The sequence below is a fragment of the Botryllus schlosseri genome, chromosome 14 (genome assembly GCF_051294905.1).
Source record: "Botryllus schlosseri isolate E-star chromosome 14, Bs_hap1, whole genome shotgun sequence".
Taxonomy (NCBI): domain Eukaryota; kingdom Metazoa; phylum Chordata; class Ascidiacea; order Stolidobranchia; family Styelidae; genus Botryllus; species Botryllus schlosseri.
The window spans coordinates 22395160-22411952 of record NC_137249.1 but is presented as its reverse complement, the minus strand read 5'-3'; the positions used below and the strand labels follow the sequence as shown (position 1 = coordinate 22411952).

Here is a 16793-nt window from a genome sequence, read left to right as displayed (position 1 = left end):
CATTTAGGGCCAAGTAAACAACTCTATTTTTCTTCAATAAATAATGTGTTTGCAGGAGTCTGGTCTTGTTGATTGAGGGAATGGTATTTGATGATACACCGTATACTTCGTTCAATAATCAATATGTTGCAACTAGACAAGCCTAAAATGAGTAGGCCTAATCAAAAGCGAAATTTCCACCAACACTCGAGGCTTTTGTTTGTGGCATTTATGGTGTTTGTCGATTGCTTTGGTCATTTACACACCAGGCCAATATTGCTTATTTTTGATTCCGTATCTGCCGACTTGTAGCACGGCCCACTTCAAGGCTTTCTATAAGACACCGCTTAGGCGGATGAGATGACGAGGAGTAGCCTAGATAAACCTCCAGCACTTAGTAGGAATTCTGGAGTCGACGTCGGTCGGACTCGAACCCACAACTGATTGATGTTGTAGCTGTGGATTATACCACTACGCTATCTCACCACACTGACACTTGAGGGGATCCACATGTAGTTGAAATGTGGATGTTTTATATTTGTTAGTAAATCACCACCGCCAATGATTTAAAACGTGACAGAAACTTTACGAATGAAAGAATAAAATCTCAATTCTTAATCTGGATAGCCAATTTATGGCAGGAAATGGAGAATAAATTTTGCCAATATGCTTGACGCATACTGTTGAAAAGCGTACAAAAATGTCGCATACTTTCGTGATTTGAAAGTGCAAAATGAAAATGACACAGATGTAATATATACCACAAATTCCGTGTCCTAGTCCAGTCCTCAATGCTCATCAACCTTCTTCGTTGTGGTACACCCTTTTACCGTTTACTCAAAACTTGTATACACGCCATCACTGATTTCTTGAGATGTACCGAGCGTATACAAGTTTCTATATTGGTAGAAGCAGAACATCCCCGCAGACTTGCTATGTAGGCTATCCACCAAAATAGCGAGTATGAATGTAGGTAAATGCTATTACGATTAGGTTTCCAGTCGCACCGAGCGTGAACCCCTTACATGAATTTCGTCGATAATGTTGGTAGCCTCACATATTACTGCCAACATTTTATTCATCCTCAGCCCACGTGATCAGATTAACCGTCAGAGCTGATGAAAGGAGTATATTTGAAAAATTTGAGCATGATGATGATGCATCTTCCGGATTTTAATAATCAATTTGTTGCATTTTTTTTCTTGACCTCCCATCAGGATTGTCGGTGTAGTCAAATATATTGGAATCGACCCAACGTACCAGAAAAACCTTAATTCTGGAGAGACACACGATTACAACTTGGTATTTTTATGGGGTGCATCATCGAGACACTATTTTACAGTGGTCAGGAACCTTTTTGGTCCGATGAGCCATATTGACCCATTTTTTTCCATTTTACCTCCCAAAGAGCCATACCTTTAAATCAAGTGTTACGTCACAATTTAAAATTCCTGACGTCATTGTGGCACTAAATCGAACTCACTATATACATGGGATTTGTCGTGTGCGCCACATTTTCTATGTAAAAACTCGTACTAGTCATACTGGCTGCCTTATTTGTGCATGCGATACTTGAGTTACTAGAACGTAGGTTAGTCCTGATGATCCTTTTAAATGCGAGAACTCATGATCACATGCGTAGGTGGAGCCAAACATGGTCACTGCAGAGGTATATAGGCCTACCCACTGTAAGCTGTGACACATCAGAGACGCGGGGTTGGGGGAGGCAAGTGAGGCAGTACCTTACCTGTTGTCAGGGTAGGCGAACGAATGACTATGAATGACTAGATTTTGAACATTTTTTCCCGAATTCACATAATTTGCATATTTATTGTTCGAAAATAAAGCGCGAAACGACAGGTAAGGCACAGACGGGCCTAGCCTCACCATCGATAACGCGAATCATGGTAAATAGTTTAAAAGTTATTATAACTAATATCCATTATTCGAACGTATAGCTGTCACACATATTCCGAAAATCTAAATAGTGATCGATTTTTCAATTCTCAAAGTATTCGACGATAATATTTAACGTCGCACTGCACGCCTACATTTTATCGCCGGTACCACAGAGCTACTTATCAATCAAGAACGTGGATAGCTATGGAATTCTTTGTAATTGTGAATGTCACGTCCACGACAGTTCAATTCGCACCGTAGATCAAGAAGATAACGTGTACACTGTAAATCCGCAAGGTCGTATTGAACACTTCATAACACTTTTTTCTGCGTACAGACACACTTTCTCGCCAGATAAACACATTGGGCAAGTACGATCGCAACACTTCTCCATATTTTTCCGATTATGTGAAACACTTCGAGAACAGGTAACATAACAACTTTGCAAGGGAAATGGAAAACGCCGTGACAGGTGGTATGACCAAGGTCGAATGGTACCCACCCCAATTTTCGATAGCTTCAATCGTTGTCACTTCATTGTCAAAGGTACTTTGCCCTCTTGCACCAAATTCGATCGTGAAAACACACATACACGTGTAAATTGTATAATAAGGATGTAAAAGGTTAAAGGATGTAAAAGGTTACAAAGACAGAAATTCGAGTATATATTATGTAATGTGGTCAGCGTAATGTCATTCATAAAGTCTTGATGTCATGTTGACCGTTCCCTTCGACCATACTCTCCAGAAACCTCGTTGTTGCAAAATTATAAATTGTCTTGTGTGCGAGTAAGTTGAATGAGCTGGACTCTGCGCAATCCGTTCGAGCTTTCAACCTTACGCCGACCAGATAGCGTAATGGTTAAGCGTCCGGCTTCTTTGTCGGCAGGTCGTTAGTTCGATTATAGATAACTAACCTACGGATGGATACGCAACACCCGTCGTTACGCTTGCTTGCTCGGAGGAAAATACCGCTCAGCAATCTAAACGCAACGTAATTGCCAATCCCATAGCTGACGACCCGAGCGCTCAAATTGAATAAAGTTGATCTTATTTGAACGCTACTGTCGCACTGATTCCGAAAATATACATTAAAATCCGATCGGGGCAATGGAACCACCTCGAAATACACCTCAATGTCTGAAAATTGGCATTGTTCTGAACAATCGAATACACGCAGGGTCATTGTTATGGTCATTGTGGTGCATCGATGCGATTGTCTGGAACAATGCCGTTTTTCAGACTTTGAACGCTATTTCGGGCTGGTTATTTTGCCTTGATGAGAGTTTATTGTATATTTTCGGAATCAGTGCGACAGTAGCTTTCTAATAAGATCAACTTTTTTTAATTTGAGCGCTCGGTTCGTCAGCTGTGGGATTGGCAATTACGTTGAGTTCAGATTGCTGAGCAGTATTTTCCTCCGAGCAAGCAAGCGTGACGACGGTTGTTGGGTATCTATCCGTAGGTTAGTTATCTATCGTTCGATCCCCGGCCTGCTTGGCGCTCATGCATTACTGGGATAGCATGGGGTGGTGGTGCATGACTTAGAAAGCCGTAAGGCCTATATCTGCACTCCCTTGTCGAGCAGCATATGCGCATCATGCACTCATGGTATGCATATGCACAGATCGTGTGTGTGTGTGTGTATCATGAGTCGGTGTGTATGCCGCAAAAATGAACTACGTCCTTTCCGGTGGCGAGATAGCGCAGTGGTATAATCCGCGGCTGCAACACCAATGGGTGCGGGTTCGAGTCCGACCGAGGTCGACTTCCGAATTCCGATACCTAAGTGTTGGAGGTTTACCTAGGCTCCTCCTCGCCACTTCATCTGCGTCAGCGGTATCTTACAAAAGCTTAGAGGCGGGCCGTGCTACAAATCGGCAGTTACGGAAAAATAAGAAGAATTTCGGCCTGGTGTAAATGACCATAGTAGTCGACAAACACCATGAATACCCCAAAAACAAACAAACAAACTACGTCCTTTCCTTTTCCAAACTACTGCTGCTAACTTTCAACATAATACTACACTATATTTCACAAACACTTTTAGTATCGGTAGGTTCGTGAAATGCATAAGATTGTAGCACGTGTATCTAAGTTTATTTGGAAAGTTCTAATCACTACGCATATTTGCACTATTTGAGGTGAATTGATTAGACTTCCCAATGGTAATCACTAATCAGCCGCCCCTAATTTTAATCAGCCACTCCCGTTACGGTACAGCGCGTTCGTAGTCCTTTTCTAAGCATTCGCGTATGGCGATCGTCGGTGCACGTGGTAACTAAGCAGGCTTGGCGTAATGGACGGTCCTTTGAAGCAGTTTCTGTTATTAAAAAGCGTGAAGGAACATCATATCCATATACTGGAAGGTATGGAAACACTTTGAATGTTACTGAATGTATTTAGCGTGAGAATACTCGTAAACTGAGCTGGTTTTGACATTGCAGCATCATGAATATATGCATGTATGTTATACTATATTGCTATCTGCTATTCAGTAGCGGTCAATTTCACCGAATGTACTTAGTGTGAGAATACTTATAAACTGAGCTGGTTTTTACACTTTGACATTGCAACAGCGTGATACCGTATGTTATTTTATAAACGTGTAGTCAGGCTATTGCTTATGTTACCCCTTATTGATGTCTCCTATTCAGTAACGGTAAATACTGCTAGATCTATCTAGCGTTAGAACACTGTTAGCTGGTTTTGATATTGTGACAGCATGGCTATGCTATCCATATTTCGGTATGCTGCAAATGTTTCGGTAATCTACTGCTTGTATGTTATCTGATGCTATTCAGTAGCTGTAAATGTATATAGTGTGAGAATACTAAATAATCTGAGCTGGTTATGACATATTGGCATTGTAACAGTCAGCGTCAATATAATATGTTTTGATAGGCCGTGCTTCTGTGTTATCCTTTTTGATAGCATTTATTCAGTAGTATAGGCCTACTACTAGGAAACTTTTAGGCTCGAGCATCCATCAATGAGATAGAATATTCCTTCCATCCTTCCTAGTGGTCTAGGAAAAAACACATGCCTATGTATTAGTATTATCTGATGCTATACGTTGCACCTCCGGTACTGCTATAAGAAGGATGGCAGGAATGAGCAATCATTTTGGTGAATGCTCGAGCCCCAAAGTTTGGGAAACCAGTACCGTACGATATTATTCTAGCACTAGTAGTGACCTGCATTTGAACAACGCTGAAAATGCACTCGTTTATAAAATATAAATGAGCATTGTTGTCCATTGTAGACAATGACAACAACGTAAACAAAAGACTACTGGTATTGCTTCGCGTAGCTAGTTTAGCGGTGGTGTTGCAACAATTTGAAGATGTACAGTACTATGTTTCGGGCGAATCTCAAAATATTTTACATTGTAATATTTGTTCTAAGTAGGCCTATAAGGTACTAGAACCAAATAATTCTCAGTTCATCTTGGAATCATGATAGAATACGTCAATTTATTGTAGACTTTGTGTCATTCAGGTGGGTAACATTCATGAAAACTAGATACACTGTAATGCATAGCAGGGGTGGGTAAGCCTTTCAGCTCGCGGGCCGCATTCAGCATCTTCATCCATTTGCGGGGCGCACTTTATCACATGCGCGAATCGCTTCTCCAAATACAGCACTAAAAGTGATTAACTTTCTGGGGTTTGCTGGGGTGGCCAATGTAAAATTACACTCGGGAACCAAAAGTCATTCTCATTTTGACTTTCTGCTAGATACTGCTCCACATGTAAGGCCCGGCATATTTGATGTAGCGATGATCTTCTTGGTCGATCATATGATAAGTGGATGACGTGGACGTGTATGTCGTACTTGTGCATTTTTGATTGCGCGGTAAATAAGTCATTGGAATATTCGGGGCAATGACAGCAGTGGAACTGATACATAAACTTGGTGATTTCTAGTTTCCACGTATTCTTTATGTTTAGGACACCGAATCTCTTCAGCACTGAGTTGTTGCATGGACAACCAGGCCACTTTGGTGTCCTAGCTATTATACTTAGTACTTCATGTTATAGATTTTGCAGTGGCTCAAGTGCAGTTTACGTCAGGCTATCGCGTCAGCAATGAAGTAATAATACAGTATAGTTAGAATAACGTATAATTATCGTGGTGACGGTTTAATTATATAAGAAAAGGTTTTATCGAGTCACTGTAGTACATTTTAGTACGCACTTCATCAATATTTGTGATACAATTCTTGAGCCTTTCGCGTGCCGCACAAAACGGTGTGGCGGGCCGTAGTTTCCCCTCCCCTGCTGTATAGTGTCTATACCATTGGTTCCCAATCTTTCTCGACTCAGTAACAGTCAGACAACGGTCTGCTAGCCATTCGGTTGGAGGGATTTCTATATATGCTTCGGCTTGCCACATCGAGAGAAACTTTGATAACACTCCATTTGATTCTCTTTCGGTTTTATGATTGAATTACAGCACTGTTTTAGCTGGTACTACAGTATCTATGTTGTCATATTACTTTAATGCAGTTCACAAGGATTCTTTATAGAAAATGTCTGGGTTGTCAGAAAGCTGTCAGCTTTGCTCATTTCAGTGTTCATCATCGGATCACCTCGGCAAACATTTGCTCAGACGTCATAAACATTCTCCCTATCTGATCATATCGTGCAAGCTTTGCAGGACTATCTTTTCAAATTATGGACAATTCATCAATCACAAAAAGAGACGCCATCCGATGACCGATCGAACGATGTCAAGTACTGCTGCCGAAAACTCCTTTTCACTTCAGAACGATTCAATTTCTTATGATGACGGCGCAATTATGACCTCTCCTAATGCATCCTATATGAAGCAGGCAACTGATGCTCAAGCAGCTTTAATCCTTCGTCTCCAGACGAAACATAAATTAAGTCAGGCTGGACTTGATGATATAATAACATCATCAGTGACACTTTTGGGAAATATGTATGAGGAAATGAAAAAATATATTGAATCTGGAGTTCACCATCATGCAATAACAGATTTGAGAATATTTCAACCTTCAGCGATATTTTCGTCTTTGCAAACCAAAAAGGCACGCAAGATGTTTTTTGGAAAGCATTTCAATCATGTGCAGCCTAGATGTGTTACCCTTGGGTCATGCAATGCAAACAGTGTAATCGGTGGGCAATATATGCTCGTGGATCAGGCTGCCAAAGGTTATTATATCCCATTTTTGAAGCAATTGGAATCGTTACTGAATGCAACAGATCTGCAGCCCATTCCACCGTATGTCTTTGAGACAGATTTCGATATAATGAAAGATTACTTCCATGGCAAGTACATCAAGAACCACAATGGGATACTGCAACATCCAGACTGTCTACTGTTTTCAATTTACCTTGATGAATTTGAAATAGTAAATCCAATCGGGGCTCACCGTAAGAAGCACAAAATGACGGTTCTATACTGGTCATTGTTAAACCTTCCTCCTGAAAGTCGCAGCAAGCTAGGCAGTATTCAATTTCTCTGCATTGCCAAGTCAAATGATTTGAAAGATTACAACGGATACTCTCATATCTTGAAAGATTTCATGGATTCTATGCAATTGCTCTCTGCAGGTGTTGTGCTCAAAGTCAAAGGGCAAGATAAACTCGTGTATGGGTATGTTTTGTATTGTGTCGGTGATACGCCCGCTGCACAACTACTTGGTGGATTCAAGGAAGGTGTAGGTGGTGCCGATAAGCCTTGTCGCACCTGTAATATACATGCAAATAACCTCCCAAAATATTCCATCCATGAAGATTGCCATCTTAGAACCAAAGCTCAACATGAAGAACAGCTGAACAGACTTAAACTCTGTCAGAGTGCCCGTGAACGATCTGCGTTATCGAAAGAATTTGGAATCAATCGCGAATCATTTTTGCACGCGATTCCATTCTTCGATGTCACCAAAGGCATTCTTCATGCCCCCATGCACATTCTGCTTGAGGGGCTTGCAAAAATGGAGGTGAAGGCTTTTTTATTGCATGAGATCGATGCAGGTCAAAACTCTCTTGCCAGGCTAAATCACCAACTCCAAAACTTTGAGTACACTCGTGATGAACGCAAAGATAAACCCCAGATATTGGAGAGGAAACACTTGCAGCCAGGTGTCAATCTACCTCAGACAGCTACCAATATGCTTGTTCTCCTGCGAGTAATTCCATTCATTCTCGGACCCTTCATGTCTCAGAGTAACGAGTATTGGAACAACCTTATTCGCCTTGTTAAAATTGTTCAGCTATCTGTTTCTGCCATTGCTTCAATGAAGACAGTTAATGATCTAACAATCTTTCATTCACTCCAAAGATGCATTTCCTTGTCCACTTTCCTCATCAATTGTTGATGTGGGGGCCATTACATCATCACTGGTGCATGCGTTTCGAAGTCAAAAATGGATTTTTCAAGCAGAAGAGATGGTTTAATTTCAAAAATTTGGCAAAAAGTTTGAGTAAATACCATCAAAATTGGATTTGCATGGAAATGATCGATGAAAATGGTTATAGAAAAAACAATTTTCTTCAGTGTAAGACTGAACTTTTCCAGCCATCCATTGTTAGAGTGGAAGATCACTCCGAAGTTCTTGCTGAGATAATGCTCACTTTGCCAGATAATCCTAAAGAAGTTGTAAGAGCCAAGCGAGCTTATCATCAGAACATTAACTACTCAATCGGGGATGTTATTGTTCGCCAAATCCCAGAATATGACTTTCCTGAGTTTCTTGAGATAACTGAACTTCTTCTCGTTGATAAAACTCTGTTCTGCAAGTGCCATGTATTGACTGTTGCATCTTTTGAATCAGCAATTAATGCATTTGCTGTTGTGAATACTGGTAACCTTGGCTGGTGCATTGTAAGTGAATTGGTGTATCCTTGGCCTCAGATCTCTCATCGGATCAATGATACGCGTTTTGTAATGCTGAATCACGTGGACCATGTTTGGGACTTGTGATTTGTAATTCCTTGCAACTTGGATGACCAGTGAACTACCTAGGCTTGCTACATTATTGTGCTGTTTTAATTTCGTGCTTTTGTTTAGCCAGACGTGGATACCTTGACCTTAGTTCGATGGATTTTACTGTGTACTGGAATTAATTTGAAACGTCCCAGAGTAACTTCAGAACGAACTGATTGTATTGTGACTATACATTTACCTTATATTGCTCAATTTCTTTCAGAAAATGAGGTTGATTCTGCTGCATTCAGTTTACTTCTTGAAAAGGATTTTTTTGATATGTTTGCTGGCAAAGTGGGTGTTGCACGAAAATTAATGGCCATTCAGGAAGTATAATGCCTGCATATGTAGATAATTTGCACCGCCAATATTTGAAATCAATAATCTTTCTTGACAGTCTTGGATTAGACTAAATATTGGCCCGTCTGATACTGAGTCGTTCGAAGTCTCTGGTTCTACTATGCCTGTGTCATCGAGCAATGTAGAGAGTGACATGACAAATGAAGAGGAGTCGTTGACAGAGGATTTTGTACCGGTGCGAACATCTTGATCGTAAAACAAGATTTTAAGAATTAATCATGTCTCGTCTGTTCTCAGGAGTTAAGAAGGGAGGATGCAATGTTTCCAAAATCCACCAGTATCTCTGAAGAGCTCGCTTCAGCTACAAATTTTGCTGGGGTATGTTGGTCCTTGATATAATAGACATGCTCGTCATGATAATTTCAACTTCAGATATCTAACCAGCCAAGGTCAATACCAACTGAAGGCATTGCTGTTGGCGACCAGATGGAACATGATTTGGAATCTCGTACCAGCCACGACGAAGACAGTCAGGTTGTTATTAATAACAAAAGCTGCATGCATGAATTTATATTATTGCCATGTTTTTAGGAGACAGAGTCATCTGGTCCCCATGTACCTGGTAGAAAGAAAATCATGCCTTTACCGAGATTCAGCCCAAATATAGAATCGGCATTGCGCAATGGTGACAATACATATTGCTTGCATGCTGTTATTCAGGAATGTGCTCATCATATCCTACGCCACGGCGATATGAGTACTAATGATCAAGATGCAGCCTTTTGCAGTAGATTATGCAAAACCTACTCCTGCCTCAAGTATCCGGGGAAACATGATTATGTAAGCCAAGCTACTTGATTTTATACATCGTCACAAATTGAGTAATGCATTATTTATACAGTCATACTTTTCGCATAAACTATCACAAAGAATTCGGACGATTCGCCATGGCCGGAAAAGAGGTTCATCCGTTAACACCGGTGTACTTGACGGTAATGAGCTTGATTAATTTGCACTTATTTATATTTATTGTATGTAAAAACTGCAGCTTCCACAAGCACCTATACTGAGTTAGAGGCCGAAGAGATTCTTCAATCGGAATTGAAAAAAACGAACTGGAATTGGCCAAAGATTATTGTGCTATTCAATCGTACGCACTTCCGTCGTCGTAGAATGCTATCGGAAATAACATCAAAGAGTGTCAGCCTGATCTTGAAGACGATCCCAACACTGAGTGATATTAGGCTGGTGAGTATTTTTTATCACATTGAGTATGGATGAGTGATGAGTAATTCTCAGGTGCTGGACGGTGGCAAGTTTCTAGTCAGCTAGCGAAATGTATTAGGACAGTTCTTCCCAAAAATCTGAAGGGAGGCGCAAAGCTGCGGTCACCTGAAAAATTTCCTCGTGCATTGCGCGAATTCTCACCAAGTCATGGTTATTGCTCTGTGTATAGTCCTTTTTTCATATCTGAGAATTTGCTCGTCAGCGCTCATCAGTCATAATCTTTCATGCCATCAGACTTTCGTGGGAATTGTTAGCTTCCTGTTTGGATTTTGTGATTTGACAATATGTAGTCTGCGAACTTTGTGTATATCATAAAGGGGCACGTGGCTGAAAAAGCTTGAGAACCACTGTATTAGAATTTTATATCAATTCAAAAATGTTAGAAGTTAGACCCTTGTCCATTATTCAAGAAATGAAACATCGATTTTTGAATTGATTTTGAAGTCGGGAACAAACTGCTAACTCCACGATTAATTGCTTCAATTAATTTTATTCAAATAAGGGAGGAATTTGAAATGATGACAACAGTTACATTTACGTCAATGAAGGAAAATTACATTGAGATGCTCAGGACATTTGATAAAATGACACAAAGTAATTCCAATGAAGAGGTGAGATCTGTCGTTCATCTGTTTATCCGCCCCAATTCACGACAAGTGCAAAATTTTAAATTTTACAATTAAATTTCGACTTGTTATATGAAGATCCCTAGCGTAAGTCATTTGTCAAGATAAGGCATCACATTACGCCCATGTATAAATTTGATATTACTATGTTTGTTCCCTAACGCATTAAATCAAGTTGAAGAAGAATGTTATTTTTAGGGAGATGAGGTTGATGAAGTGAACTGTCTGCTTCTGCTCCAAGCGAAGTTGAAAGACAACAGAATAAAAGTCAAGTCACAAGTCGATGCCCTCTCAGTGAGCCAGGTAATATTATCTTTAGTATTGTGCGCTATTTTAATGCAGTATTTTTGCAATAATCATAGATGGAGTGCTAAATCCTCAATTTCCACTTGGCCAGATACATATGCTTGTCAATCTCGATATCATATTATGGTTTCATTTTGGAGACTTTTACTACTTACTGTTCCCTCCCATATTATTACTAGTTGTAACATAGTTATGTCCAAATGGCCATAGTTTACAGATCTGGCAGGCAGTGGTAGGATTTTACATATTTTCCAGACAGCGCATCTAATGTGATTCTATAAACTATTTCAAATATGTTCAGTGTCAAATTTGTAATAGTTCTTCTCAATCTTCCAAGGCACACAATCTGAATTTGAGCAGAAAGAAGATGGAACCACCACACCTTATTTTTGCACGCCACGAATCGGGAAGTCACCAAGGCTGGGTAGTAGCTGATGGAAAGATTATAAAGTGCTTGGGAGAAGACGGTGTTTTCGGAATGGTCCTTGACCTTTTGGGCTGCTATTATGCCCTGGACTTGGCCTATCCGAAAGACTTCCAAATTTTGGGCTTTTTGCAGCAGATCGTTGTGAAGGATAGCAAAAATCCTTTTTACAAATCTGCCAAGTTTGTAGACTTTGAGAAACGCTTTCTTGATTTTTGTTTCAATTAAAAGTGATCAACATTACCCAGAAACAGACTTGGGCAACTAGATAATTCTTGTCTAATTGGTTGAAATTTCAGTAATTTAATTCTAATTTGAATGCTACAGTAGAACTATATAGTACGAAACGAGCCAGGCCGATGTTTACGTGAAATCAGTAATTCCAATTTAATTGGAAAAAACTAGTCATAATTCTGATTTTGGTCCAATCTGGATATGACTAAAACTAATTTGAAGACTAATTGAAAAGAAGAACTGAAGACTAATTTGAAAAAATATTGGTAGTTGTAGTAGTTGTAATTTCAATATAATTCAGCGAAATGCCTGTAATACAATATGGCTGTGAAATCTTTTATTGCTCTTGTTCAAATTCTAATCTAATTTAGGTTTCCTGAAAATGATACAGGAGAACTGTATTGTGCAAAACGAGTCAGGCGTGGTGATCAGACATTTGCTGTACTCTATACTAGAATGATCTCTGATTTGATATTATAGAGTGATTTACTGTCCGAGCTTTCGTGTAATTGGTAATTTTATGTCTAATGCAATTTGGAAAAAACTAGCTATACTTCTAATTTTAATATAGGTTGGATAAAAACTGTGAAACGATTCTTTCATTTCAACTCTAATTAGGAAAAATTTCTGGTTGCTTTTTTAACTCTAATTTAACTTGATAAAGACGAGTATTTTCTAGTTGTTCAAGTCTGACCTGATGTATATACTTGGAATGTAACCACGAAAATTTCTTTCAGGCCTGATTACTGGGCGGGATTTCTTTATATGGTCAGGAAAAAACCTGAATTTGTTTAAGTGTATGTGATACAATTGTTAATAAGCTTACTTGTGGATCGCAAACTGATAGTGCCTTGCTTTTAACTGATTCAATAAAATCTGAATTTATTTCGAGCCCTGTGTTTACGTGCTAGGTCAAGCGGCGTTACAGTGAACACTTTTAGGATGAACACTTTTTAGGTCAACACTCTGAAATTGAACACTTTGCAACACTTATGGGCGTTCAATTTTTGGATCACGTTTCGTGTTCAATTTTCCGTGTTGAGCAACACTTCAGAATTTACAGTGTATTTGATAACTGTGTTGACATATGGACGCCGTCGCCATGTGCGCTATTTTCTTTGATCAATCAACGTATCGCGCAATCCAAGATTTCGAGTAGGTTACATCGAATTCGCGAGTGATATTAGTCGCCGGCGCGACAGTAACTTAAATTTGAGGATTTTGAAAAGAGGGGTCCGAGCCCCTAAACCGGAAGACGGCATTGTCTTAGCCTCTCAAAGACATGTTTATACTGCCACGAGAGTAATTATTCTGGCCGTGATGAAAATTGCTGCAAAAAATGAAAAAATTGCTGCAATATTGATCAATTCAGTACAAAAATAAATATTTGGCAAAGAGCCATATCTTATACCCAGAAGAGCCATATATGGCTCGCGAGCCATAGGTTCCCGACCACTGCACTATTATATTAAAATAGAAAAATCCAAGTTTCCCAGAATCGAGCTAAGCCGAGGAAAATTTTAGGTTGAATCAATCATGGATTTATGAATCAATTCGTAAATTCAAATTGCATATTGACGGCCGCCAACACACAGTAATTTAATTATGTGTAGGCGGCCGCATAATTAGGGTTTTACGGCTGCATGCTACCGTACGTCCGCAGGTAAGCCACGCCTGGCCTAATCGAAATAAGAATGAGCAAGGCTACAACGTTGAGGAAATTCTAAATACTAATCAAGGCTCGAGGTTACCGGATCACCGTCTAACACCGTGGCTCTCAACTCAACCCCTGGCTACGCCGTGCGATTATGAACACTGCGCCATATATAAGCTTGTCGCAGGAAGTACCAATTCAGAATGTCTGGGCTAACGCGGCGGTTTTCTCGAGAATCAATATTGACAGATATAGAATGCTGAACACATGTTAACTTCACCCTGCTCTACTCCAAAATGAACCGAACCGATGAGTCCATTAACAACGGATAAATGATGAGAAACGTAACATAGCAAGTGGATAGTAATTTACAAGCTGCATAGAGTTGTGTATCTACGATGTGGCAGAGGGTTACCATATTTTGGGAATCTGAAAAGAGGACACTTCTCCGAGGACACTTTCAAAAAAGTCAAGAAGGAGCACAAATACCATTAAAAGAGGACGTACGGTAACCCTAATATTGCACATCCGGTCAACCTGTTCTGAAGCCTAAAGTGGCATATGTGTTGCGGTAGCTAGTGATTATGCATTTTAATGTGGATCTGGTACAATCCAGTACACCCCATCTGAGCGGTACACCCTTAAAAACATGGTACACCCTATCCGGGTAGGCAGCGTCCGCAAGGGGCGATTTGGATTTTGAAGGGGGCGGAAACGCTCAGTGGGTAGAGGTCATGCGTCGTTTAGGACGCAGGTATCACGCCTGACGCATGTCCGTCGTCCATTAAGCGCGCAGATATTAGGTCTGGACCATGCCTGGGAGTATTTGGTGCGCAGGTATCAGCTCCGAAGCATGTCCAGATTAAAATAGTGCGCATCACAAACATATAGGCTACTCATCTACCACTACTGAGTTAGTGGAATTGTGGATATACTCAGCTACAGCTACAGTGGATATACTCAGCTATCGCAGGTATAACCAAAAACCGCAAACATAGAGGTCATATATAGGTCACGCATCATCTGAGGCGTGGGTATCACGTCTGAAGCATGTCTGTGTCCATTCAGCGCGCAGATATCCGATCCGGACCATGCCTGGATGTATTTAGTGCGCAGACATCAGCACCGAAGCATATGTCCGGATAAAAATAGTGCGCAGATATCAGGTCTGAGGCATGTCTGACGCAGCACGAACATACGCGATGTCCGAATGGCAACACAGTCCGACCACATCCCAGGCATGATGTCTGAACGCATTCAAGACACGATTTCCGAGTCACAATACAATCCGAACACATGCCAGGCATGATGTCCGAACACCCCCAGACACGATGTCCCAGTGGCAGCACAGTCCTAACACTCCAGACATGATGTCCGAACACGCCCTAGACACGATGTCCGGTTGGCAACACAGTCCGAACACATCCCAGACATGATGTTCGAACACCCTCCAGACACGATGTCCGAGTCACAATACAATCCGAACACACCCTAGGCATGATGTCCGAACACGCCCTAGACACGATGCCCGAATGGCAACACATTACGAACACAGCCTAGGCACGATATCCGAGTAGAAAAACTGCCCATACGCACCCAAGACATGATGTCCCGAACACACCCCAGACACGCTGTCCGAGGGGCAAATAGTCCGAACTCACCCCAGATACGATGTCCGAATGGCAACACAGTCCCGACACAAACCAGACATGTTGCCCGCACAAACCCCAGACTCGATGTCCGAACACGCCCTACTAGTACTGCATTCCCATGTACAAATGAAGTGTGCTCTTAAAACTGCAATTTCATCACTTTACAGCAGGGGTCACCAACCTTTTTGCAACCGAGGGATACTTTTGCGTAATGGTTGAAGCGGCGGGCTACTATTTACTCCCGCCGTTTACCCGTACCACACTGAATTTCCGCTTTGATATTCATAGCACTCGGCAGGACTGGACATCATGTTATCTGTTTCTATAGCAGTCAGTGGGAAGCCTGGCATTGTATGATATCAACTAGTGCGTTGTACACTGGTATTTAACTTGACACTGCAATTCTAAGTTAGTGTTCCAGATGTGCAATAATTAGGCGTGTTTTGTGTTTGTTTTTGATGAAGTTCATGTCCGAAAAGGCTGATTCACAACGATAAGTCGAACAATAGACGCTTGCAACCTTCATAGTTGCTGCGCATACACCACTGTAGTTTTCCGTATCAACAAGGCACCGAACATTTTCTGCACAGTGAGGTGGGGGTCATTTTGCAGTGTTACAATTTCAATCTCCTAATGTTCAACATACAGAAATGACAAGATTTCATTATACCGGACAGCAGCAACGATTACAGAAAGTTAGAAACATGGTATATTAAACTGCGTTTAGTGTAACAGAAACAAGCTGTGCCAAAAGATGCAATACGTAATGGGCAATGTTCCCTCTAATTTTTCGCGAGTCTGCGCAAACATGCCAACTCACTGCGCAGGCCCTTGGACAACAGTGCGCAACCATCCCCCCATATGGTGATAAGCCGAACTTCCGGGGGCTACGACCCCCAGACCCCCCTCAGGCTATACGCTGTTTCCCGCTACTTATCTGCTTCATTGGACCTACGTTTACTGAGTCACCTTTTCTCGCCTAAACGCGCGAAGCGCGAGAAATATCAATAATTCATGACTGAAACGGTCAATATGATCGGGAATTGCGTATATATTGCTATCAATTTTTATCCTCTCCCTGCTCACGTAATCTGATTTACCGGTAGAGCTGAGGGAGGTGTGTTTGAAAGGTATGACCCCTCCATAATATTTTAACATCTTCCGGTGTATATAACCGTTGGCAGGAACTTCGTTAGCCATCCCCCTCCCCCAAAAAACTTGAGTCTTATGCTCCCATAGGGTGATAAACTCCCCCCTTATTACATTGTTCGCTTTTGCCACGAAATTATAGTTGTACTGTTTAGTGAGCCAGCGCTAAGCGCGAAAATTTTCGATAATTCATGATAAAATCGGTCAATAAGATCGGGAAATGCATATTTTTTGCTATCAATTCCTTGTCCTCTCTGCTCACGTATATTCAGATTTACTGGTAGAGCTGAGTGAGGTGTCTTTGAAACTACAGAGCCCGTAAATAAT

At 41.0% G+C, this 16793-nt stretch overlaps 3 protein-coding genes across 4 annotated transcripts in view; 2 read left to right on the top strand and 1 right to left on the bottom strand.

Annotated features, from left to right (window-relative positions):
* The window catches only part of LOC145456519 (protein arginine N-methyltransferase 1-like), a 340886-nt gene that overhangs the window by 140926 nt on the left and 183167 nt on the right, over positions 1 to 16793 (bottom strand). The window lies entirely within an intron of this gene.
* LOC145456520 (uncharacterized) lies at positions 3133 to 10874 on the top strand. 2 transcript variants are annotated; one of them, XM_080334659.1, is made up of 8 exons: positions 3133 to 4246; positions 9058 to 9128; positions 9232 to 9369; positions 9432 to 9512; positions 9567 to 9668; positions 9726 to 9974; positions 10036 to 10126; positions 10183 to 10874. In XM_080334659.1, the coding sequence occupies exons 1-8, from the start codon at positions 4177 to 4179 to the stop codon at positions 10413 to 10415; spliced, it is 1035 nt and encodes a 344-aa protein (XP_080190785.1). In that variant the 5' UTR covers positions 3133 to 4176; the 3' UTR covers positions 10416 to 10874. The 2 variants fall into 2 exon arrangements, with proteins under 2 accessions (XP_080190785.1, XP_080190784.1); XM_080334658.1 differs by having other exon boundaries at positions 3134 to 4246; positions 9058 to 9164.
* LOC145456527 (uncharacterized) lies at positions 10919 to 12243 on the top strand. The gene is made up of 3 exons (XM_080334667.1): positions 10919 to 11032; positions 11246 to 11350; positions 11691 to 12243. The coding sequence occupies exons 1-3, from the start codon at positions 10937 to 10939 to the stop codon at positions 12003 to 12005; spliced, it is 516 nt and encodes a 171-aa protein (XP_080190793.1). The 5' UTR covers positions 10919 to 10936; the 3' UTR covers positions 12006 to 12243.